Source organism: Anser anser, assembly GCF_964211835.1.
Source record: "Anser anser genome assembly, chromosome: 3".
Taxonomy (NCBI): Eukaryota; Metazoa; Chordata; class Aves; order Anseriformes; family Anatidae; genus Anser; species Anser anser.
This window is the reverse complement of record NC_139722.1, coordinates 79,363,497-79,389,049: the sequence shown is the minus strand read 5'-3', so window position 1 is coordinate 79,389,049 and position 25,553 is coordinate 79,363,497. Positions and strand designations below refer to the sequence as shown.

At 41.1% G+C, this 25,553-nt stretch overlaps 1 protein-coding gene across 1 annotated transcript in view; it reads right to left on the bottom strand.

Moving 5' to 3' along the window:
• LOC310897445 (disrupted in schizophrenia 1 protein-like) overlaps positions 1-25,553 on the bottom strand; it is a 228,033-nt gene that overhangs the window by 180,434 nt on the left and 22,046 nt on the right. Inside the window, 1 exon segment of the mRNA XM_083831104.1 lies at positions 23,768-23,837. Within this exon segment, the coding sequence (XP_083687230.1) occupies positions 23,768-23,837 (70 nt within the window).

Below are 25,553 nucleotides of genomic sequence, written 5' to 3'. Positions count from 1 at the left end.
AAAATGTAGTAATTTTGGGGGTTTCAAAGCAGTGTGAAAAGTAAACATCTCTACTAAAACACGTTCTCAAACTGAGCTGTAACACAGGCACATCTCACTGCAACATCTTATGGAAGACAAGCAGATGTAACACACTTCCTTCAATGGTAGCTGTGTGTTCTTCATGTCGGGAACAAAGCTTTGAAAAACTGAGATTTCCACCACAACACAGTCATTTAAAAATGATCCAGTCTGTACGCTAGGGGCAACAGGGTGCAAAGCAGAGCTGGCAATTCTCTGTTTTCCTATCCTCACCCATCCATCATATTTTTGTAGTATTTCTTGTGAAGTTATCAGCAGCTTGAAGAGTATGATAGAAAGAAAAAAGTTAACGAGTTGTTTGATTTCCCCATAGGAACCTCACAAAGCAATCTATCAGCCTGCTTTGCACTGGAAAGGCTGAAGTGAACAAAGGAAAGCATTACCATACAAAACCTCTCCCACATGGGTGTGTTTTCCTTTTTGCTGCTTCCCATAAGGCTCTCAAAAACACTGAATACTAACCAAAATATTACAGGATCCTGAAAATCTCCAGCATACCTTTAAACAAAATTAAAAAACAGTTACAGGCTTATATGCATAATCAAGAAACACCATCTAGAAACTCTTTGCCCAGAGTTTCCTTTTATGCATCTACACGTATCTGCATTTTCAGGGGGAAAAGAAGAAGAAGAAGAAAAACCAGTAGGGATATACACCACAGTTTCATGGGAAGGGTTCTGCCCATGGCTGTTAGGCAACTTGAGGTCGTGCTGTATTCTCTAATGAGCACCAATTCCCCAGTGCTGCTACACAATCTCAAGCAACCCCATTTCTTTCAGTTTCTAGGTCCTCTCTCTGTAAAAATGTAGACTGTAACAATTGCTCCATGGGGGCATCATTAGGCTTAATTAACACCTGTGTGAGATCTTCAGATAAAAGGATTACTATAATTACACAATATTAAGTGCTTCTTGCACAAGAAACCCTGTATTATCCCTTTCATAACTTGACCTTTTTGTAAAACTTAGTGCCTTTCTTGTTCTTTTACAGGACTCTCTTCCCTGTAAAGGACTGTCTTACCTCTTCATCTTGTAATTTCACAAGTAGGTAAAGCACAGTCTCTCCTATTTGAAAAGAAGGGAGTCTGGAGTCCTTTTTTTTAAAAACAACAAAAACCATTGTCCCCTTGCCCCCATCTTCCTCCCTTTTACACATTTTTCACATTTATGACCTTTTCATCCTGGCTCTGCAGCTGTCCCTCCCATCCCAGTCCCAGCGCAGAACTTGTGGAGGTGTTTCTGGCAGGAGTTACCCTCCCCACGCACAAAGCACCTGCAGGGCTGCACACCAGGATCTCAGAGCGGATCAGTGTGGAGAGAGATGACCACAAGGCTGTTCGAGTGCCCCACAGACCTTTACCTGCTCTTAGGTCCCCATTCAGCAGCAGGGTTAAGAACAAGAGGACGTCCCACAGACCCCAAAAGCAAGACCCCAAAGCAGGACCCGAGGCCCGGCTGCGCCGAGCTCATGTGGCAGCAGCGGATTCCGCTCAAGCACAGCAGCTGCGAGGAAGCTCAGCTCCCTCCATCCTCCTGCTGCAGAGGGCTCTGCTCCACAGAAAAGCCCTCGCATGTCCTGCCCCAGCAGAGAAGAGCAATGCCAGGGCAGTCTCAGTGCTCTCCCTGCTTAGCACGGCTAAATGTGAAAACTCTGAACACAGGCTGGCTGCCTTCTTTCAGCCTGAGCCTGCAGCATTTCATCGCCTGCAGCAGCCTCTCCACCTGCTCAGTAGAGCCTCCCGGGGCTGGAAATTCAAGTTGCCAGTCGGGCGGATGCCTTGCCTGAGAGCCAGGTGAGAACCAGAGCCAGGAGGGAAGGGCAAAGAGGAGCGGAGTTTGATGGGGCTTGGCCTGCAGAGGTAAGGGCAAGAGCACCTGCCACCTATTGCCATCCTCTCCTGAAGGGTTCAGAAAAGCATGTGCTCCAGAAAGGGCATGGGATTTGCCATTTTCCTATGAACTCACATACAAAAGACGGGACATATTTCAAGTGTAGTACTGTAGGCCCTAGAGCTGCAGCACAGAAGGCGTGGGTTCTGCTTCAGCCCTGCAGCTAAGCTCCACAAACATCTCCTGCAAGCATGGAAAACAAACGCACTAAAGCCTGCTCTTTTCTGTAGCATGTGTTAACCACAAATGGAAGCGCTGCAAGAAATAAGTTTATTAGCATACAGCTTCCCAATAACTAATATTTACCTTCCACATGAGCTACAATTAAATAGCGTTTCTACAATAGTGAATTTTGTTACGAACTTCACACTATGCTAGTACATCCACAACACCTCAACCGTTTTCCACAAATACAGAAGAGGCTGTTCTACCATAGCAAAATAAACATTGCCATCCAGCATCCCACCTTGATTCTGTCCAGCAGCATCCTCTGCTATTGATATTGTTTGAGCCCTGTCTTTAAAATAACAAGCAAGGATTAAATGGATGTGTCTAAACAGCAACTTCTATAAATATTTTTTTTTGCAAATACCTCCTGCAAATGCAATAGAAGATATCTGCTTTCCCCTCCCACAGCCATTCAGCTCCTTTTTACTTTACCTCAACTGGACAGCTTAGGAAGAACTGTGGTAAAACATGTAGATAAGACAGATGGTATTTGCTGCTCTTTTATCAGTCCTGCTGCTTAGTAGTTTTCCAAAGTCATGATAATTTATCACTTGAAAAGTCCCAAATAGATCCTGGATTCCACTACAACTTCGCCTTCCCTATTTTGCAAAGTGGAATTATTTCTGCTTACAAGAAACATCAAACCTTCAACCAAGTACCTGAACTACATGAAGACACCTGAAACAACTGGCTTTTGTTCTTTGCTTTTAAATTTCAACTCAAAAAGCTTTATTTCAACAGGTCTGAATAGAAGCTGTCCCCCGTACTTCACAGCTGGAGCAGTGGGGCAGGGACAGCTCGGCCTTCGTTTTACAGTTCTCTTCACAATATCCACCCTCACCCTAACACATGCTCATAGCTCTCTGTTCCTCCCCACACAGAGTATTTCTCTCTTCCCAGAATTATATGACAAATTTTTCTTTAACATATAAATAACCAACCTAGTCAACATATACGGTCCTCTCAGGAGAAATGGTGTATATATATATAAATATATATATATATCATGGTATATTGAAAGCTGTTCATCTGACTTTTATGTCTCATTACTTTTATGGACAGAGATTTTAAGACAAGAAACAAGGTTAAAAATATCACTAACTGGTTACAGAACAATGACAAGAGGAGAAAGAGTCGAAACAATAGATTTGACTGTAAAATACCACTATTTTGAAGTGTGTGTTGCTAGACTCTCAGTTAATCGGTGTTCAGATTGCAATTCTGGCAGTGGTCATTTCTAAGCAAGACATTCTTCAGCGACAGAGGACATGAAAATAACTTTTCTCATGTTATTTACTAGAGGCTTCACATTTCAACACATATCTGCTTCCAAACAATAAGCTCCTGTCAAGTTAGTGTTCCATCAAATCTGTCAATTGCAACTCATTTTGTGCTACAGGACAAGCCGACACATTGAATAAAGGTCAAGTGGAAAAATGTCCCTTCCACTACATCAATGTCAGAAGTTGGTAAAGGTCACTCCATCCAATAATTGCTAGTACAGAAAATAACTTTGTTGCAATCTACATGATTAAAAAAAAAAAAAAACTGTTCAAGTCTTTCATTTTTTCCAAGATGTGACACACTAACATTCCTGTCATTTTCCTGTGGCCCATACACTCTAATGAGAGCAGCTTGACCTACAGGCTCTATAGTACAGCAAATATAACACAAAATTACATTAAGATAACGTTTCTGTAAAAGAATGAAAATTAAAAACCCGGTATACCTCAGTTATAACACCTTATAACTGTGAAGCTCCAATCAAAATAGGAGTTCAAAGGGCTTCAGAGTCTCATTAAAATGTAGAATGCTGTGGTAAGATGAGCGATGATATACTCATTTTACGGACCACTTGTCTGAAGCAGAGTGAAGCAGCTTGCCTAGTTAAAAAATCCAAAATCAAATACAATCACAGTCTAATACTTTTAAAAAAATGAAAATCCGCTGCACTTTTCTTACAGGTTCCTGTTCCTGCACAAGAATTCATTCTCTCTCTCATCTGCTTCTCCAAAAATTATCACTTTATGGTTTGGAACACCGTAAGTCATAACACGCAAAATTAACATGTACAAATACAGAAGTTAGCTTTACATCAATTTAACACTGGAGCTGCAGTCGTAAGGCTGAACAACCCAACTAACATAGCTAGGTGTATGACCCTCATCATGAGACTAAACCTGGCTTGTGTTGCAGAATAGCAGAAAAGAAGGGGAAAGAAAACGCCAAGGCTCACCTTGTCTCACTGCATCAATCCAAAACTGGCTCATTTGCAACTCAGTATACTCTCAGTCTCCATTATTAATGAAAGATTTTAAAAGGAACACTGGCGCATAGGATTCAGGTCCTGTACCAAGACGAGTTTGGAAGAAATTTTGCAGTTACTGGGAAGAGTGGTAGAAAGATTTTACACACTGGACTTTAAAAGCAGAAGACCCCAAGGATCTCTCTCACCCTAGCATGCAACCAATGCTCTGATTACAAATCTGGATGCCCAATGCTTACAAAGTTACCTAGGTCCTACTAGATTCCCCCAACCCCAACTTAATATAACCTGTGCGCACCCTGTGTGCCTTTCTTCTGCAATCTAACCAACAAGAAACAACTTCTTGTTAAAGAAACAAAAAGTTAATCAGAGAGATGCAACTCTGTCTCTATGACATATGCCAAACATTAACCACCTGACTGTCCCCAGAATGAGGCCAGTGGAAGTTTTGATATCACCAACATTAACAACCGAATCAGGCTGTGGATATGTACTGTAAGATGCACAGTACAGGTATCTGTAGCCACATATGTCTCTTTCAAAGCATTTTTGCTTCACTTGTGGGGGTGGGGTGGGGGGGAAGATGTGGTGTAGTATAGGAACTTGTAGCTCCTTTCCTAGGTTTTCATTTCCACAGTGAAGTGGAAGCTGGAGGCAGGCCAAGGGATGGGGTCACATTCTTCACAGACCTCTTCACTGCCACTTCAGCTGCCATTCAAAAGAATGGGAGCGATGTTTGTTTTACCCTCTGGCATGTTTCCTAAGCATGTCAAATTCAGCTAGTTATTCAAAGATACTCAATAACAACACTATCAAGACCTTAGAAAGCCATAAAGGAATTGTAGGTTTCTTTAGCGACAAGCACAATGACTGACGGCAGCTCCATAACGTTAGGTTGCGAGCAGATGCAGTAAAGCACATCCAGAAGAAAACAAGATTAGTCTCCACATTATCTGTTTTCCAGCTGATCAGTAAAGAAGGTTAGGAAACACAACTTTAAAGCCTCTTTTAGGCTAACAAAGTACTAGGTCAGGTTAACAAAGCACTGTGTTTGAAGACCCTCCCTTGAGATGTGGATGCTTTACTGTAACTGCATTACCACAATAGAAAATGCCCCTCCTTTCTGGAGAACATTATTTATGTTCACCCAGAAACTTCATCAAATGAGTGCATTACCACGTCAAGAAAAATTTATCCTTGCCAACTTTCTCCTACCTGAAGACATAAAGGCTTAAAAATCCCTATTTAATAATCTAAACATAAAGAATCTCACATCCTCTGAAGTCTGTGGGATGTTCAGGTGCACAGCCCATTTGCAGACTGGAGTGGTTTAAGAGCCTAAATCAGGGAAGAAAACTGCAGTGGTTTTGTTTGTTTTTTAATAAAGGAATGAAAAGTTAAGTTCACAAACCTTATCTTGCATCTTTCCAAGCACAGTCCAGCAGCATGAATGTACATGCAACACAACACAGACATTTTACACCAGCAGAAGAATCAAAAGCATTGTTGAAGTGACAAGAATTGCCACACTACATCAGACTCAGGTCCAACTAGCACAAGATCCTGCCTGCAGCAGTGACAAGTGGATGTTTCGACATTTCAAAGGATGGAGAGAAAGGCCTACGGGGGCAGCCTGCCAGTCTCTGGAATGCTGCACACACTCCAAGCGCCAGGAAATGCTACCAAACTCTTCAACAGTCTCCAGGAATTACAAGGCTGCAATATCCTGTACTTAATGCAATTATGCTATGATGAGTCTCAAGAAATAAACCTTCAAATAAAATTCCATAGTGCTAAGTTTCCAAACCCTTTTTCAAAAATACATTTTTAAAGAGAGCTAAGCAGAAGCCACAATCATGGCACAATAGGTGATGTCAAATACATGAAAGAATACAACAAAATGAAAAAAGTATTTGCATAACGTTTCAAAGAAAGTGAAAGTCAGAATATTATTCTTTCAGAAAGCTCCTATAGAATATTTCCCTCTGTACAACTACAGTATATCCCTGTAACTGAGCTTCACTGATGATCAAAAGCCTTTTTTTTTTTTCAAATAACTTCTGTAGAAGTTCTCCCAGATGATGCTAAATTTGCACTGTCATCATTCTAATTTGCATTCATCTTCTTCCCCCGTTACTAGGCAGGAGAATTAACATAAAACTCCCAAACTTAGAAATGAAATATTTGGCAAGTAGCAAAAATTGTCTCTTCTTCATTTCAGATGTTCCTGGTGACTTCACCCAGTTTCACTAATCTATCTTTGAAATCCAAACAACTCATCCTATGTACATATACTTAACCTGACTTTAAATTACTCCTTTTTCAATGGCAAGAATTAAGGTATTTGATGTTAAGGTACCCTCTAGCACTACAGCTTCTTGCCCTTTCCTAGCTTGGCTTCATTTTTCTGCACATGTAAACAAGACTTTGGCTTCCTTATTTAAATTCACTGAAGACAAGACCTATCTGTGAAACTAGAGTACACATTCCCTCAAATCTGGCAGAAAGGACTGGAATCTTGTTTTGTATGGCAGCTGGCCACGAGGCTCTCACTGGGCCTGGGTGTGGAGCTCACCCAAGGATGTTACAGCAAGGTGCAATTCCAGCTGAACCCCTGACATGCAGGCTTGTCACCACTCCTGCACTCACATCGGGGCTAAGAAAGCAATCACAACGCCAGCAGTTTTAGCTCCAGGCTGCAGGCTAGAAAGGAAGAAACAAAGACATCTGTGTAAGCTTTAGGAGCCAGGTCAAGTGAGAGGTACAGCGATAGCTCAGTACAGCTGCTTCACTCCCCATACTAGAGGTAGCCTGGGAATTTCCTAGAGGTAATACAGGTAGGAAGGATGCAGCTATGTGGGACTGATAGAGAAGGAAGGAAAGAAGGAAAAAACGAACAGTGATGCCTGTGATTATGAAGGTGCAAAGGTTCCCAGCTGCAGTAAAAGGCATGGCAGAAAGCACGAAAGCAGAGAAGTCTGAAGGAATGTGATCTGAGGTGAGAGGTTTGGCTAGGAAGTAACATAAAGGACAAGGAAAGCTAGAAGAGCATTTGAGGGCAGATATTTAATGCATCCTCCACCACTTGGGGATAAAAACAAAAAGCAAAAAAAACATATGGTACAATGTAAATGTTTGCATTTAGGAAAAAAAAAAAAGAAGCAAAAAAAACACCTACCAAAATCCCACTGTTCTTCCAAAAAGCCAGAGGTACAGTTCTGTTCTTTGATTTCCAACAAAACTAGGCACCAATAAGTAAGTTTAACGCAGCCCTTTATACTATACTTTCCTGCTAAAATTCCTATCCTGCAATCACATGTAAAGGCTTAAAACTTCAGGGACAGCAAACTTCATTAGGTACTGAGGACGGCCTGCGGAATGTGACCCAAAATACCCCCAGCCAGCAGAAAAATATCATGCAGAAATATACACTGCCATCACCCAAATCTTTTTCACTAGTTTACAGAGGGATTCAAACCAATGGAATTTAACTGATGCAAGCAGATACACTGTGAGGCTCCCTCCCACATTAAAGAGCACAGTGGCTCAGCGGCTTGACCTCCAGCTCCATTCATACATGCACTATTGTTCCTCAGGCTCCTGGGGTGCTTCTGCAAGTAAAGGAATGCAGGGGAACATCACTTGGTAAGAAAAAAGTCAGTATCTTTCTACTCTATTGAAAATTAATTCATTGAGAGAAGGAGAGAAGTAAGATGTCCCTTGTCATCATGCCTCCACCTTGATTTCAGGTTACTTGGAGACAGCAGAGTGACTATTTTGCACCAGCTCTGCAGCCCAGAGGACTGCTGCAACCACAGGAGTGGAGTGCAGCAGCAGGCTGATATATCCACCGTCACCCCCAGGGGACCGCAAGTAGCAGGTGAGGAGCAAATTCAAGCCCTGCTCACCAGGTGACAGACAGAAATAACAGCAGTACAGGCTAAGGAAGCCTGCTGAATGAATGCATAACAAGGGCACAGGAGAAGATGATGCAGGAACTCAGGGTCGGAGACAAAAGATATGTGCCAAGCACACTCCTAAAGTACAAAGGAAAGTTACTGCTAGGAGATATCCTAATATTGTAAGACAAGGCCATGGGAGCAGATAACATAAGAGCGGGAGACACAGGAAAGTGAGCTTCTTGCCTTCCAGTCACCGAAGTTCCGCACAGCACCCTGTGCATGCAGGCTGATCATGCACAGTCCTCAGGCCTGAAAGACTGGAAATCTTCATTTTAAAACAGCATCTACTAGGGCTTAATTGCAGAACAGGAGCCCTGGTAACTCCCCACAGTCAAAATGAAGGCAGTAAAGAAATAACTGCTTGGTAGCCCTTCACCAGAAGGGACCCCCAGGTAGTGTATTTCTGAACGAACACGTGCAAGACCCCAGAGGAGAAGATCCATACGTGGATAGCAGTGCTGGCAGACAGATCCATACATCCCGCTGGGGTTACCCTGGTAATTAACACTCCCTTCTTCATTATGGTCACGCACACAGATTTCATTAGCAAGCAGCTGCCTATGCTTCAAAGTTACTGAGCGATAGATAAGGAAGGCAGCAGCCATACAAGTCTCAATACAAGAAACACACATGGCAAGAGCACCGCCTGCACAAAGACCGTGAACCAACAACGAGGCACTGAGCACATCTTGCTACTCTTAAACATATCCCAAATCTACAGGATATTCTTCAAGCAGGTACTGGAGGCCCAGTTGGCCTCCGCACTGATAGGAGGTAGGGTAGTTACGAATATTGCAAGAGCTGGCAGTGATGAAGTACTCTTTACACTTTTTGAACCTACCCTGAGCTCCCAAGGAGAATGTTCTCTGCCTAGAAATAAGCATTGCTACACCTTCATCCTAACCTTCAAAAGAAATTTCTGCAGCTAGTTAATCTTAGCTGAGCAGGATATGAACGCCAGCCTCTCTGGACCTCTCTCCTGCAAGTAGGTTTGTGCTGTTGCTTTGAACTCCTTTGCATAGGAGGCAACAGGTATTTTTGGTGCCCTTTAGCTGGCCCCAGTATCTTCCGCCTACTCACACAGGAGCTGAGATGATAGGCTGTGCACTACACACCACTTTAAAAAAGACCTCCAACTGTCAAGCCATCAGATGAGAATTAAATAAAAGTCTAGTATTTCACGCTGCTTTCTTGATTTTTCCAAAGGTTATGCAGTGTACTCTGGCATAAGTAGCCTTCCTGGTTGCCTACCAGGGCTGTATAAACACTTTCTTTACCTTCCCAAAGGTACTTCAAAATATTCTGCACCACAAATAACGTTCAGCAATACTTCTTTTAGGTATGTATAGGAAATAGTTGAAACAATGTGTACTGTTGCGTTACGTGGCAGATAAATTTTAAAAACACTTTGGTAAATTAAGGTCAACATACAGTACGTCTTTGTAATGTTGGGGCAAAAGAAATTAAGATCTTACAAAAAGCATAAGAAGATGTGCCTTGGAACTAATAGGCATCAGTTCTACAAACCTGAACCACCAACCACACAAACAATAACTCTTCAGGTCTTGCTAGACAAAGTATTAACTCCACAGGGATCTGCCTTACGTGAAGGGAACTGGGGGGTGGGGGCAGAAAAAAAACATTTATCTTGGTTAAGAACTCTCCAGCACTGAGGTGCACTGCTCCAGCAATGGGGCAGGTACACAAGCCAGTGACCTGGCACATCTGCTATGGAAAGAAGTAACTTGACTAGAAGCACAAAATGCTAGAAGTATGCAGAACTCTGGAGCAGAACTCTAAGAACTCAATGCTCTTCTGATATAAACATAGGGAAAAGCTGCCTCTTTGGAAAGGGAAATCAGGGAAAGCTTCTATGAACAAAGAAAGTAAGCTTCTCAGAGGAACTAATTCTCCATCTCTCCTAACTTCTGAAATAGAAATTGATTTTGTAGACGACCATTTTGGTTCTTTATTAGTTCTTCTTAACAGCATTCATTCTGAAGGACAATTAGAGGCACTTCACAAGGAAGTTTCTATTAAGCAATTATACCTATAAAGTTAAAGCAATGAAAAAGGGCATCTAGACAAATTAAAACAGGCACGACAGACTCAGCCTCTAGCTCCAGAGAGAGAGGAGACACAATGCTGTTGCTTACACTCAAGGGAGGCAAGGGAACAACAGCTGACACCACTAACAATACAACCTCTACAGGAACACACATGGAGGTGAAAGAAACCTCTTGCCACCCTCCCCATTGCACAGGCTTGTTAGAGCCAGAGCCCAGGTTTGCTTCCTTACAGCAACAGCTCAGGGGATGCTTGCCCAGCAGAACCAGGAGTGCTGTGCATCCCCCCCGGACAACTCCAGCCATTACATGCCCTGTGTCTCCAGTAGCCATCGCATAACTGAGCTCTGACTGGAATGGGAACAGAATTCCTTTTTTCCCTCATCTGAGCAAAAGCAGCATTTGCCCCGATACCTCTACAAGTGCAAAAAAAATCGCAGTTGCACATTTTTTCTGACACAGAATAATTTTTCTCTTGCATTCAGCAAGTATGCCACAAGAGAAGGAAGAGACAAATACAGCTCCCCTGTTTTGCTACCCAGACTGTTTCTGAGTAACTCTTGCCTGTTTACACTGGGGAGTCATTAGAGAGCCATTCAGAGACATGCAGCCTTATCTTCTCATTGCTGAATTTAAAAGGAAAGGGCTTTCTTCCTCCTTTTTTTTCCCAAGAGAAGTAATAGCAATGAAGTAGTTTTGCTGAGCACATAAGACTGCACCAAAAAATCCAGACTGAATAGGCCAATCAATACAACATCTATCCACAAGCACAGGCAAAGTATCTTGAAAGCATGAGAGAAACATCTCTTGCAAACAGTAACAAACTAATTTGCAACTGTGTAATTGTTTTTAATAATGTCTAAAAGAAGAAATGCATGAGTCCTATGAATGAAATAACAGCGTCCTCCTGGATCCTTTGTATTCCTCAGTATGGATCTTAGGAGCTAAAGAAGAATGGGGAAAAAAGCAAGTGGAAGAAGAATTATCAAACCGCACAGAACTCAGAAGACTTATCTAAACGCAGACAAGAACAGACTTGTCAGAAAGGTATTCCAGTAGCAGTGCTTCTGTAGGCACAGTTCTCTGAAACATAACTACTTCTAAGTCTTTAATTTTTCTTTGAATTCAAATATTCCTCATTCTTTCTTCTCAGCATCTTCAGTGCTTCCTTTCCTGGAATATCTTGCCATTTTATGCACTATAAAAGATGTAAAGATAGATATATATTATTTTTTTCTTTAAACACTCACAAATCTTGAGTCTTCTCCTCCTAGGTCCTGAGAGGCAGATGACACTAGAACCCCTTCGCTCAAAACTCCTTGCTGTTTCCATTCTTTTTGTTAGATAGCAGCAGCATAACCAACTCCTGGAGCTTGCCTTTGACTGGGGTAATTTAGGTGACTTCCGTTCTTGCTCAAAACAGTTTTTTACCAGCAAGGAAAGATCATAATTTAAATATTTCAAACTTACACGCCTTCACTAAGATATGGATTTGGGTGCTGTGCTTATGGGTATTATTTCACTTTGTTTTTAATTACTGCTGTGTGCTTTAAAAAGAACTGAGATTTTTATTATTTTTTTTTCCCCTCTAAAGGGCAGTTCATAGAGAATTTGCTGTCCCTGGACAACAAAAGCATGACATATGGCCTACGAATACAGAATATACTGCTTGTATACACTAGGAGAAGGTCAGGATAAGTGTAGCAACTTTAAGTCACCGGAGCTACTTAAACCCCTGAACGCCAGACTTCAGCAGAATTACTAACATGCTCTTGTGCTCCTTGCTTCCAGTTTACCCGTTTGACTCTTGCTGGGATTATGGATTGAGAACTTGTTCCCCTTGAACGGTAGTTGACAGATGAGGATTTTTCAGCAATTAGCCCCACTAGTTGGCTTTCTACTGCATTCTGGTATACTGCAGGGACCCTCTCTCACTGAATTCCTATATAGTCATCATTAAAACAGGCATTTAATCTCATCTGACTCCTGCTGAGAAAGTTCTCGCTGTCAGTCAAGCTTCAGACTGAAAAAAGCCAAGTGCAGAGCAGCAGCCAGAAATCATTCCCCCACCACCCCAGCATTTGACAGCACTAGCAGTCACCCATACCCTCGAGACTGAGCAGGTGATGGTTTAAACAAGGGAGAAAAAAACAAGTGAACTTTTTTTGGTAAAATATTTGAACACTGTTTTGGGGACAGAATGCCACCCTCATATATTTTAGTTCTAACAAATATGAATTTGCACACAGCTTATAGTTTTCGTAGGTCTAATTTATTGCAGACAAAGCTCCTTGAAGAATTATGTTTTCACAAAAATCCAACCATGCTGGTAACTTCCCGCAACCCATCTTCATTCTCTCCCTTCCTAAGGCCTACCTAGGACAGCCCAGAATTTAGACATCCTTTGAAGATGGAAATAAGTTGCCATTTCCACCCAGTGCTCAGCTATGGATAGGACTGTACACAAGCCACAGATTCAAACTGACTGATTTAAACTTAAATCTACCCGAAGCTTGCTTGGTGCCAGGCTCAACCACGGCACGATCAAGCCACTCAGTGCAGTACCATATCCTGTAAATATAGGCTGATGAGACTGCATAGTCACAGACAAATGGTTTGTAAGGTTATTCTGAAGAAACCAAACACAGTTGATGGTGTACAGCAAGATCCTAAATGCCTCTGCCATTTTTCTCCCTTAGCGTTCCATCAGCAATCATTTACTGTCCTGCTCCACTAGCTGCCATCAGTCTCACATATGAAGCGGCTGGGGTAAGCAGACAGCAAAGCAATTTTTTCTCCATCAGAACTGATGCAAGAGAGGGGAATGCATGCAGGGACTTGAATACACAAAAATCAAGTTCACAGGGACTGCATATATAATGTGAAAGATGGAAACATGAGCAAGGTCAGCTAAAAGAAATGCCATCTTTTTGGAAAGAATAACCTTTATTAAAGTGCTCAGCTGCTCCACCTGAGACTGAAGACCTTAAGCAAGTCTTCTAGGATAAGCACTCATGTTGTTTCCTGAATGGTAGTATTTTCAAAGACCTTTGCAATATGATTCAAAATAAAGCTAATTAAGGGTGAAGGACAGAAAAGGGCAGTGGCTGAGCATGCAGGCTTGCAGCTGAAGCAGGGGAGATCTCAGAACAGCGCTCCATTCCAGAAGGCCAGCTCCGCTGCCAGCTGACAATGCCCCTTTTGCATCTGCCATATCATCTACGCTGTTCCTGTAAATTCATACTATAACAGGGAGCTTATGAATTACATTCATTTTTATAGGAAAAAAATGTTTTGCTAAGTGACATACTTTTGGGAATGTATCAGTGGATAACAGAGTATGCCTATATGCATTTAGAGGTTGCCTTACTTTTTTGGTTTTGAAATCTCAAACCATAAATACTGAAGAACGACGCAAGAAGAGAGGAAAATTTCATTTGTGAAATACAAAAACAGTGAACCACTTTAAAATTTACTTTATAAAAATTACATGAAAGCTTTTTATATGTATGTGACAACATGAGAAAAATTCACTTACAAGTTCTTTGTTTTTAAACCACTTTTCTTTTAAAGTATAAAATCTTTATAAAAAGAATTAAAAGAATAAAAAAATAATTATTCCAAAAACAGACAGCAAAATTAAATTTAAGAATTAGACTGATAGTCACACCCCTACTCATATGTCTTTTTTCCAATGCCCCCATTCATTTCAAAACATGTACAGGTCTGCAAGTGCCAGACTGCTGGTGAGACTGCATGGTTGACCTTCACCTTTACGATCAAAAGAAAAGATGAAAGTCACACCAATGAGTGTTACCATCTCTTCCACCCCTACCCTCCTTCAGAAGATAACCAGCAGCCTAAACGTATTCTTCATCTACAGATGTTTTAATACTACTTAACTTAGGAAAAAAATTAATTCTGAAGAATTACTTTATCTAAAAAAATAAATCCAAGACACTCGATAGCTGGAAAACAAAACAGCATGAAAAAAAAAATTTCCCCAACAGTAGTCAGAAGAAAATGGGGGGGGTGAAGCACTCGTGTGATAGTTTCTGAGAGTTCCCCTAGTTCCCCTAAGTATTTTCCAAGCTTCTGAATTTTTCCAGTTCAGGTAACCTCCTGAGCATGTTATGGGGTGGGGCTTTTTTGTTGTTTTGTTTTCTTGCTTAGTCCAGTCTCCTGCAGTCACTCCACATCCACAATGTGCTTTAATGAAGAGATCTTCACGCACTGGACAGCTGACACACAGAACCATTTCCTTTGGTTTGGCTGGAACCTGGAGCACCTCATGCCCCCCTTAGGTCTTGCACCAGAAAAACATGCGTGCAGTCTGTATCTGTGTTTAATTGCCCTTGTGCAGTCCCCAGCCTGCTCAATCATTCCATACAAAGCTGTTCCTTATCTGAACATCTTTGCTGTCCTCTTCTGGACCTTTTACTGCTGATTACACCCCTTCTGAGATGAGACACCCAGAACTGTACACCTACATCAGGATTTGAATGTGGCACAGTAAGTCTTTTGTTTTGTCTCCTGGTACATTTCTAACCTGACTAGCTTTTATGACTTACTGAAAAGTAACAGGTTCCAGGTGGACTTTTTTTTTTTTTTTTTTATAAAGAGAAGCAACTTCTGCATTTTCACCGTGAATTTCCAAAAGTATAGTCTCTACTATTTTGTAATACAAAGCTAGAACTGTTTCTCCCCACATAAATCACAATCATAGAACAGAATCATAGAATGGTTTGGGTTGGGAGGGACCTTGAAGACCATTTAATTCCAACCCCCCCCAGTAAAGTTGGAACAATACGACAGACATCCAGGCACACAAGCTCTTCATAAAGTTGGCATGTCCATTGGTCTGTCAGGTTATGGTCAGACACCTGAAGATATTTCCCTAGTGACACTGTCTGGAAAGTCACAACGTCCCCACAAAATGCCATTCTGAGAAAGTGGCGTATTTAACTCTGTCAACATCTGTGCTTACACTCACAGACCCATCTTTCCTGACTGCCTCACAACACAGGAGGAAGAACCTGAAGAAAAACTTCCCACATCGCTGTTTGCACAACTTCAATCCTAGATCTAGGCAAAAATGTTATTAAAAAACATTTATTCAAGGCTGCATAGTAAGTATTAAAATTATATTGTTATGTATGTCAAATTCAAGCCTCTGTCTCCTGTGAGTTCTCACTTAGCATGCCTCCATACAGCAGCTTCTCAGTACACTTCAGTTCGTACTTCCTTGCAACACACCTTTCAAAAGCTTGTTCAGGCAGAGAGAGAAGCTGAAAAAAACCTGTCTTCAATTTAGATATTGTATTTCTAGATGTTAGATCAGCTGTTCCTGTTACAAGGCTAGCATTTTAGGGTTGAACAACAGGACAGCACAGAAACATTTCAGGTACAGCATGCCACGAAAAAAAAATAAAACGAAAAAACCTACAGTGAGCCACCTATTTATAAGCAGGCCTTTTTATTGAGACTTATCCCATGTGCTCTATTCTACACCACCATCCCTGGCACATTAGTGAAACACAACAGATGCTTCATATGGTGCCATAGCACACTCAAACCCAGGCTGGTTTTGTTCTTTACTACCACCAACACAATTTCTTACAAAATTGAATGAACCCTGGATGGCTTTTAGCAATCTAGAATTTAAAGCCTTTTCTCCAAAACATTATTTCTCCAGCAAGCTGCCAATAGCAGGGAGACAGAGGGACTTGGGAATGCCAGAGGGTGCATGAATTAACACCCACCAATAACTCGGGGGGACAGGACATTCTGCAATGACCTAACTGGAAAGGATATACATCTTTATTTCTATTTCGTCCCAGATTATGTCTGAGTTATGCTGATCCACAGCACCTCGCTTTGCTTTGTGTTCAATTTGCCATATATCAAACCAATCCAACTCATTTAATTCATTTACTTTTCATTCCATAAAAATCTCAGTGAGCATGAAGATGTTCCAGTTACTTCCCACCTTTCACACAAAAATCAAAACCAATCAGAAATAGACTATCATTAGACTGGTAGGATGGTAGCAGAAGCTTAAAACTCATGTTACATGGGATCAGTTTGTACACTCTCACTGCCAGCATCTCCTGCAGTCTCTTAACTCTTTGTCCAAAGCCTGTTATTATGTAAGAGTGCTACAAATTTCCACCTTCACCTTTTTGATTCACTATCCTATTTTGATTCACTTCACTATCCTAAAAAAACTAAAGATGTCCATAAAACGGTACTTTTTTTTTTTTCTGTTTTAACCATCCCTAACCTTCCACAGACTAAAGAAAGAAATGTGCACAGCTCACACACAGCAAAAGCAGCACAAGGAAGCATCAGAGAGGGCTGACACACCTACAGAACTATGAATATACCCAAGTATGGGCAGTTGGGTCTAGGCACATAAGACAGTAGGGAAACCTCAGGAGAAAGGAGAAGTTAATTGACTCAAGGCAATCCCACTTTGCAGATGAGTTTGGCAAGTGATGGAAGGTCCATAGAGATCTCCAGTAAAAGCATCTTTAAAAATTCACCCAGACACCGCCCAGTGATCAGCAACGAGTGTTGTCAGTTCCCCACAGAGAACTGGCATCGCAAGTCCTTTGTGTTTGCTTTCAAACAGTAGTTACAGCCATTCAGCATCTTTTTAATCCCCAGTTGCACAGAAGTTATGCTGCCATACCATCTAGGAGTTTCTGTCCGTGTCCAGTCATCTATTAAGCAGGCAGTAATTAAAAAGAGCAGGTGTCCCTCCACTCCTTTAAAAAGGGAAAGACAAGGGCAGCAAAATCAATTTCTAGTTGTTGGTTGAATTAATAGTCATATTGCCTCCAGGGGTCACGTTGCAAATGGAAGACAATTTTCTTATTTGAAGTTAATATTTCTAAAGAGCAAGGGAAAGATAAGTCTGTCCTGAATATAAAAAAGGGCTGCATGTTCTTGCAAGTGAAAAGTAAGCAGATGGGCTGGGTAGCAAGAGAGCCATGTCACTCAGTCAGTGGGTACTGTCCAGAAAGCATATCAACGCTCCTTGTGAGTTACACCCATCAGAACTCCATGCCTCAAACTGCAATTCAGCAAGTACACGAGTCAATTATGCAAAATTGACTATTTTGTTCTGATTTTTTTGTTGCTTGTTTGTTTGTAAAAGACTAGCCAGGCTGTCTGGGAACAGCTTGGCTGCATCATGGACTGAGAAAGAGTCCTGCTATCATAGGAGGGGTAGCCTGTGGTGTCAGTTTTAGACAGCAGATGGCTGGGAGTAGAGAAAGCTTCCAAGCACATGGTATGCCAAAACTTCAGCGATTTTCTTTTTCTCAAGCAGCTTCCAGGAACACAAAATGTAGCTGAACCTCTTCCTGCTGGCCAAGATTAAAATAAGAGAACGTAGTAGAATCCCATAAGATACTACTGCTTCCTAAAAAAATATTTAGGCTGCAGAGTCAAAGCAAAGACACGCATTACCAAAGCGACTTCCTCTTCAATATTAGCTAAGGAATTAAAGATACAGAAAGTATGATGGCATTTTTAATGTGCGTACGTAAACAGACCAACAGCAAGATCCTGTTCTGCCTCAAAAGACACACCCTGACATGACAAACTGAACAACAGGGCCAAAAATGAGGGTCAATATCAAAAGCATTTCTAGAAGTTGCTGATCATGCCTACCCTATACATGTAATGGGTAAAAAATTATGGTAATGAGCACTGTTAAGTATAAAAACCCAAGGTAGTATAAAAGATAAGGTAAGTATTAGAGTCAAAGGAGTTTCAGACCTTTAAATTGTGACCAGCTCAATCCCTGTTCCAACTCTCTGATTAAAAAAATCAATAACAATTTGATAAGCTTGACTGCATAAAAAGAAACTGTTCCTCCTGCTAGCAGGCAGAAGCCAAGGCCAAGCATTTGAACTGCAGCGTCCTAGTCCACACTCAGCTGGCACCAAGTAATAAACGGATATGGATGAAAAAAAAAGTTTCCCTTTTTAATTTCAGACTGGTGTCTTGATGAGAGTAAGCCAGATAAGATGGAAGAGTTGTGATGCTTTTGCTCTGTTTTGTTGCATGGGAAATTAAGTTTAATTTATACTGTACATAAGCACTCGCTTTCCATAACCACCCAAAACCTTTTTTTGGAGGTTATGTGAATTAGTCAGAGAAAGACAGGATAAACAAGATCCATGCAAAGAAGATTAGGTTTTGATAATTTGCATGAGCCTGTCTTCCTACCCCCTTAAAACCTTTACTCTGGTAAGTTTTTTTAAAAAAAAAAAAGCAACCCAAGACAATGTAACCCACAGATTCCAGAAAGCTTCTACAAACTTGCGGCAGAAAAAGACTCTGACAGTATAGCATAACAGAAAGCCCTATTTGTCCCATCCACCCCAAATTTTCAACTCCATGGCCTCCAACATTCCCAACAGGTCTCTGCAACACAGCAGCTCTACCCCTCTAGTGTCCACCACCTTTTATTTTATTTAAAAAGAAAATGAAAGGCAAAGACTGTTTCTGCACTGGGTAATGCACAAGCCCACGAACACTCACCAACTCATCTTCATCAAGATCCAAGACCTAAATCAAAATAACTGAAGGCTCACTTGATGGTAAATGTATCTATAGCATGAATTTTCATTGCTGAGATGGGATAGACTATAAAACCATTTATGCTTGTTATGACAGAACCTATCTGCCATGCTGCACTGATGAGGAGTTGCTCTGATCTAAGTGGCATCCTAACTCCCAATGTGATTGTGCAGGGAAGTTACCATTCCCTACAAGCTAAGGGTCTGTATGCTCACATCCCTGCATACATTTAAAGAACCACCCCAGTAGTTCTGTAAAAACTCATTTCTGAAGAAACAACAGGGCATGTGAGCCAGTAGTGCAGTTCAGCAGCCAGACTCAGTCCCAACACTTTATTGCCAATCCATTTGTCACCTGCACCAGGCAAACTTGGGAAGTTCAAGAACAATAGGAAAGAACAGGAAAAGGATTCTAAAATGTTTGGGCAATAGATTCGTACTGAGCAAAATACATTTGCTTCTACTGCAAGCACAACTCCCACAGACACAAAAATATGCTGGTTTTTTTTGCCTCCTATATTCAGCAGTATGTTTAACCTTGGAGCTGTCAAGCTCCATCATGAATAATGAGCCATGACAACATTCCAAGTGATCCTTGGAGAACAGACCAATTTTTACTATATGCTACGCAAGGCAAAATGCTGTTATCATATTCCCATGGTATTATACCTGCTCTGAAAATATACAGTAATGTGGCCATCAAGAGGAGACCACAAGTAAATACAGAAACAAATAAGCTACTTCCAGATATTTCATCACCCACAGATGCAGAGCAAGCAATAAAACACCAAGTACCCTAACGTTTCCTATTTAAAATTAAATGAGGACAGAGAAGAAGATTCATCTCTCTGAATATGCATTTGACACAAACACTTCCCAGCCTAGAAATACCTGCGTTTGAGGCAGCACAGAGTCACCACAGAAGGATGAGAGAGGGGTTTGGTGGCATCCAGCAGGTCTCGCAGCACTGAGCTCACCTGGTGACCTCTAGCAGATGAGCATGAGACAGCAGAACAACCTCTGCCCTGATGCAGAGTGCAAATACCCCCCACATACAAACAGCACTCCCAGGAAGTATAGGATTAAACTGGGGTTATTTGAATGACCAGTTGAAGTTCCTCTACACCAAGCCCCTACCATGCAATGGCAAGCCTTCAGGAAGGAAGGAACACAAACAAGTAATGGCAGAAGTGATTTCTGCTGGGCTCCTCCCAAGCTCAAAAGGAGGAGGAAGATGGAGCAAATTGACTGGGGGCGGAACAGATAACTTAGAAGAAATAAGCTGAGGCTTACAGCATTTAAACAAGGATTCATAACTCTCCCAAACAACTGAGAGTTGTAGCTCAAAATATCCCTTAAATAAAAATAAAAAAAAAAGGAGAAATTCATCATCTGTTCAGGAAATAAGTGCTATTCATTAACATGCACCTGAAAACACAGATGTTCTCTGACAGTCCCAAACAGCAAGCACCTGCTTTGTGTTTCTGCAAAGGGGAAAATCAAATGTATCCTTTCTCCTGACCTGTTTGCAGCAAAGTATTTGTTCGTGGCTTTGGGGAGGGGGTAGCTTAGCCTTATTCTGTGCCATTTCTGGGTCTAGTACCAGAAGTGAAGATACAATACAGCAGTTTCTCCTTTCTTTAAGGGCACCATTTTACCTACACTTCAATTTCAAAGTTTACTAGGAACTATGACAACTTTCAGAAAGCAGTGAAGAACACGGAGGCATCAATGTCATTTAGATGGCTTGACTTTCTTCAAGTTGCTAAATTTGCAGGAGCAGACAGCAGAAACCAGTTCTGAGTACTAAAAACTCCTTGAAATATAACATATCTCCTTCCCATTGAACTGCTGTAGAAAAAACAAACCTCCTGCAAGACTGGATGGCTTTTAAAAGAGTCAAAGTCAAAAAAATGTACTGAAGTCTTGTCTACAGGTAAAGATAGACATGAGCCACTACCACTGAAGCAACAGCACAGTTGCAAGTGATACTGTATTTATTGACATTTTAGATTCTGATTTGGAGGTGTAGCCACTGGTGTGGCCCACCTTCACCTGCTCTCCTCTCCTCACTTCCATGTACACAGCATTTCACAGCTAGCTATCTGCACCACACTAGAGCTCTCCCCCTTCCTTTGAAGCATTCCCAAATGCAGCAGTTTGCCAGTCTCCTATTCAAAACAGCTCTTTTCTTACTAGAGGACTCACTATGTCCAGAGAAATCCCCCAAGTTACAGGGACAATAGTTTTCTTTTTCTGAGTAGTAAGAACATCCTAAGACCTCTGCACGCACCGTGCTGGCTTCTCCCACCCTCTGATATTTCCGTTTACAGAGCACATCATAGCTGTGTGCATTTAGCAATTCCATTCCCTGCTAGCAATATTTGGCAAAAAGATCCCTTTAAAGAAGGCTAATTACAGATTTCAGCCAAACAGAAATTGGTACCAGGCCAATCTGTAAGCTCTTTAATAAGCTTTTAAACTTCACTTTACACCACACAAGACTTGGTAACTCCTCCAAGTACAGTGACTGCTGAGTTCTAAAAGCAAAGGTGGAAAGCACGCCGCTGCAACAGGTGGAAAGAAATTTGTAGCTCTAATTCTTCTGGCAGCACCCATACCTTCTCCATACACGTCTTTCACTGGAGATAACCTACGTATGTTTCACAAAAGAAAAACTCAGAGAGACAGTCCAGGATAACAACAAAAAGTAGTCTCACACACAAAATGGCTGACGGTCGTATCAGAAGAGGAACAAAGACCAGTAAGACAGAAAGTAGGTCAAGGACTTAAACTAGGAAGAGAAAAAATTAAGGATGCATGGTCACGCACTAGAAAGGAATGCAGTATTTCCTGAGAACATCTGCATTAAGATGGAGTTCCAGTTTTCAAAGGGATGCAGGAACCCAACACAAAGTCTTTCATGTGCCTCAGTATTTAGTCCTGTAACACAACAAATTCTTTCTGCCCATATGAGCCAGACTTGGCACAGAAAAGAGCAATCCCACCCACAGGTGCTCCTCACTACCCTTGTCCTGATCCAGCTGTGTTCTATATAAACTGTGTCTGCAGCACCTGGTGAGATCAGTTTGCAGCCAGACGATTTTCCTGAGGGGAGCTGATGGAAGACTGCAACATGCCCTCCATGCTACCCGTCTGAGAACTAAGGTAGAAACTGGAAAGAGTAATGGACAAGGTGAGTGTAAACAGAAAGGTGGTCCTGTTTTAAATTTACCAGACTAATAGCCGGGAAAACTACGCAAGAACTTTCTGAGCAAGGTTAAACAAGTCATCATTTTCCAATGTGGTCAATACCACATGGCATCAGATGCAGGTGTCACACCTGATATACTAATTTTTTTGTTTTGTTTTTGATCAGTGTATGAGCACCCAGAGAATTCCAGCTAAAATCTGTGGGAACCACATGCACTTCACACACAGCTGTCTCCAACTGGGAACTCAATCAACAGGCACTTTTAAAAAAAAAGAGAGTAACAAGTGTCACACTGTAAAACATATCAATAATGTCTATTCAATTTGACAGAGATGAAACCCATGAATAGATACAACGTGCTCAGCTTATAACATATTTAAAGGTTCTCCTCTTTGACTTGGAACAGTGGCTGATTTTTCTTCTATGTAGACCAAGCTTTGAGAGGCCAACAGAACCACCCTTCTGCAAGGGCTACACACCTTCTCCCATGACACTGCTAAAATACATCTCTGTCTTCTTGGGGTTTGGGAAATGAAAGAGGGAACAGAACCATGATATGACTGCACAGCTTAACGCTAATTCTGACAGGCAAGCCGCAAATTTGACTACTCCCCAACCCCCAAAAAGTGAGGGGAAGAAAAAGGGGAGGGGGGGTTATCTTTTTCAAGCTTTATTATCTGAAGCGCCCTTGCAGTTTACTGGAACACTTGCAGTACTTCCCAAATGAAGATAAATCTATCAGGAAGAACTTCAAGACTGTTAAAATATGTTTTCTGTAACAGTAGTCTGTGTTCAGACAATCAAGAAAAAACCTGAGATGTATGTTAATAGATGCTCTAATTATTAATGCGTGCACACACACAGCTTATGAGAGGTGCCAATCCATTTGAATGAGAAAGCACTATTCAAATACAGATACTTGCCAGCTGCTGTATCACCAGTCATATTCCCTATCTGGTTTTGATTCAACTCAGTGGGCATCAAGTTAATCCCACAGGACAGTATCATTCACTTTTATCGTAGCTACTGACCTCATTTCTGTGTTTGAGCTCTGCTGTAGTGTCATGACTAAATGTGGCAAGCAACAAATCACACTCTGTCAGCAGCCAGTGCCTGTCCTTTCTCCTTTCGAAGCTTTCATTCATTTCTGTATTTTTTAAAGTCATGCTGCTTCAAAACAGCTGATCCAGATGGTGGATATTCGCATTTCAACCTTCCCACATGGTGATGTGGCTCAAGAAAATAAAAACTGTTGCTACCTGCTGCTGACCTACTTCTTTCTTTAATTTGTTTCCTGCCATACCACGGAATGAACAATAGAGTTCATTGAACTCATCGTCCATACCTAACCACAGCAGTGTAGCAAATATAAAATAAAATTAATTGGGAGGTGATGGGGTATTGGGGGAGGGAGGAATAAGAGGAAGCAGCATGATTCAGTGGGAGGTAGGGGGGAGCAACTCTCACCTCTGTCATAGTCATCTTCCTCTATTGCTTTTTCCTGAAGCCTCTGAAGCCGTAAGATCAAGGATTTTATCTACATACAGCAAAGAAATAGTTATAAAGAAGTCGCATTTAAAAAACACTGTTAACCTTTACATAATATAAATTTACAGTATTACTACTACATCATTAGAAACACCCAATTTTGAGAGTTAAACCCAACATTTGCTAACTGGACAGATCTATTCAGAACCACATGATCTAAGCATGGCTTTAGTCCAAGCACCTACAAAGAACAACAAACAGTATTTCTTGAAAAGCAAAAGAGCTTGTATGATCGTTGAATAACTGCAAGGGTGAAACGTATCCTAAGTAAGGATTATTATAGGATTCTGTCAGCATAATATCTATTTTTGATCACATTCTACTCAATATTCTGTTCTTCAGTCCATTTAACAATTTTTTGCCTATCCAAGTTTTGTGCAGAACAAATTCAGATTTCCATATGCAAACCACATTTTCTTCAGCATGTAAAAAGAGAAATACAGTATGAATATTTTGGGTCAAGTGTACTCACGATATGGCACAGAAAACTGTGTTCACATGCTGCCAATGAAGTTTCATTAAAATATAATTTAGGCTCATCTAGAAAGTGTTGACGTTTCCATTTTCTGAAATGTTCATATTACAAATGATAGATGGGAGAGGAAAAAAACACATACAAAATGCCCTTACACACCCAAAAAGAAGCTCCTATTAGGATACAGTTTTATTTCAAAAGCTAATGCTTCTTTGTACTGAAGCTTCATCTTTTACTAAAATATTTCAGAAGGCCAGGTGTGCATTCAAAGGACATTAAAAGCTTTTATTTTACTCTTACAATAATTTAGTTGAAGTTATGCAGTCCTTTCCTCATTGCCATGCCAGCCACTGCCAAACACAGCTACAGTTATAAAACTGCAAAGTGTTTTCTTAAGTTTACACGTGACCTGTACCAACAAGCCATTAGCAGCACTGAGAAAGGTAAGCCTGGAAAAAGAATCAGCAGATATACTGATAGCCCAAAGCCTGAAAAAGTGTTTGGGAAAGCATTTTCCACTGCAAGAAGAACCGTACTCGAGACATTTTGCATCTACAAAAGACTTCACTCCTCCCTGGAACACTTTCATATTTAAATCTCTCCAGTTAAGCTGTAAATTGCACACAGAAAAATAAGTACGGCCAGTCAATAACTTACCAGAAACATTTAGTTATCATGACTACACAATCAACATGCAAATTAGGCAAGACATTTAAATTAATGGTATCTCTTCAAATTTGTAAGTGAAAGCGGATTGGTCAGAAAATAGACATAAAAGGTAAAGCCAGGAAAAAAGAAAAAAAAGCTTGATTAATAATAGGCTACAGGATCCCCTGGAGGAAAAACAAAGAAAAAAAAAACAAGTCATTGCACGCATTCCCTTTCCATCAAGTTTTTTGGTGTTGTTTTGTTTGGTTTTGTTCTTTTAATTTATTATTGTTTTTCACATACAGAAACACCAATTTTTTTTTCCTCTGAGACGGGTGAGGAACATATAACATATTGAAGGGAGGTGCTCTGGATCCTCACCATAAATTATTTTCTGTATTTTATGCCACGCTTTTGATAGAGTTCTAAAGAAGCCCGCAGTAGAAATGGTTCAAGTGACACTTTTTTCATATATATGATATATAACAACCATCTAGACCGAGAGCACAGCACTGCTGCTTTTTGCACTGTTTATTCCTTCATGCACTCACAATGGCAGGTCATTTAAAACCTGCTTGGGTA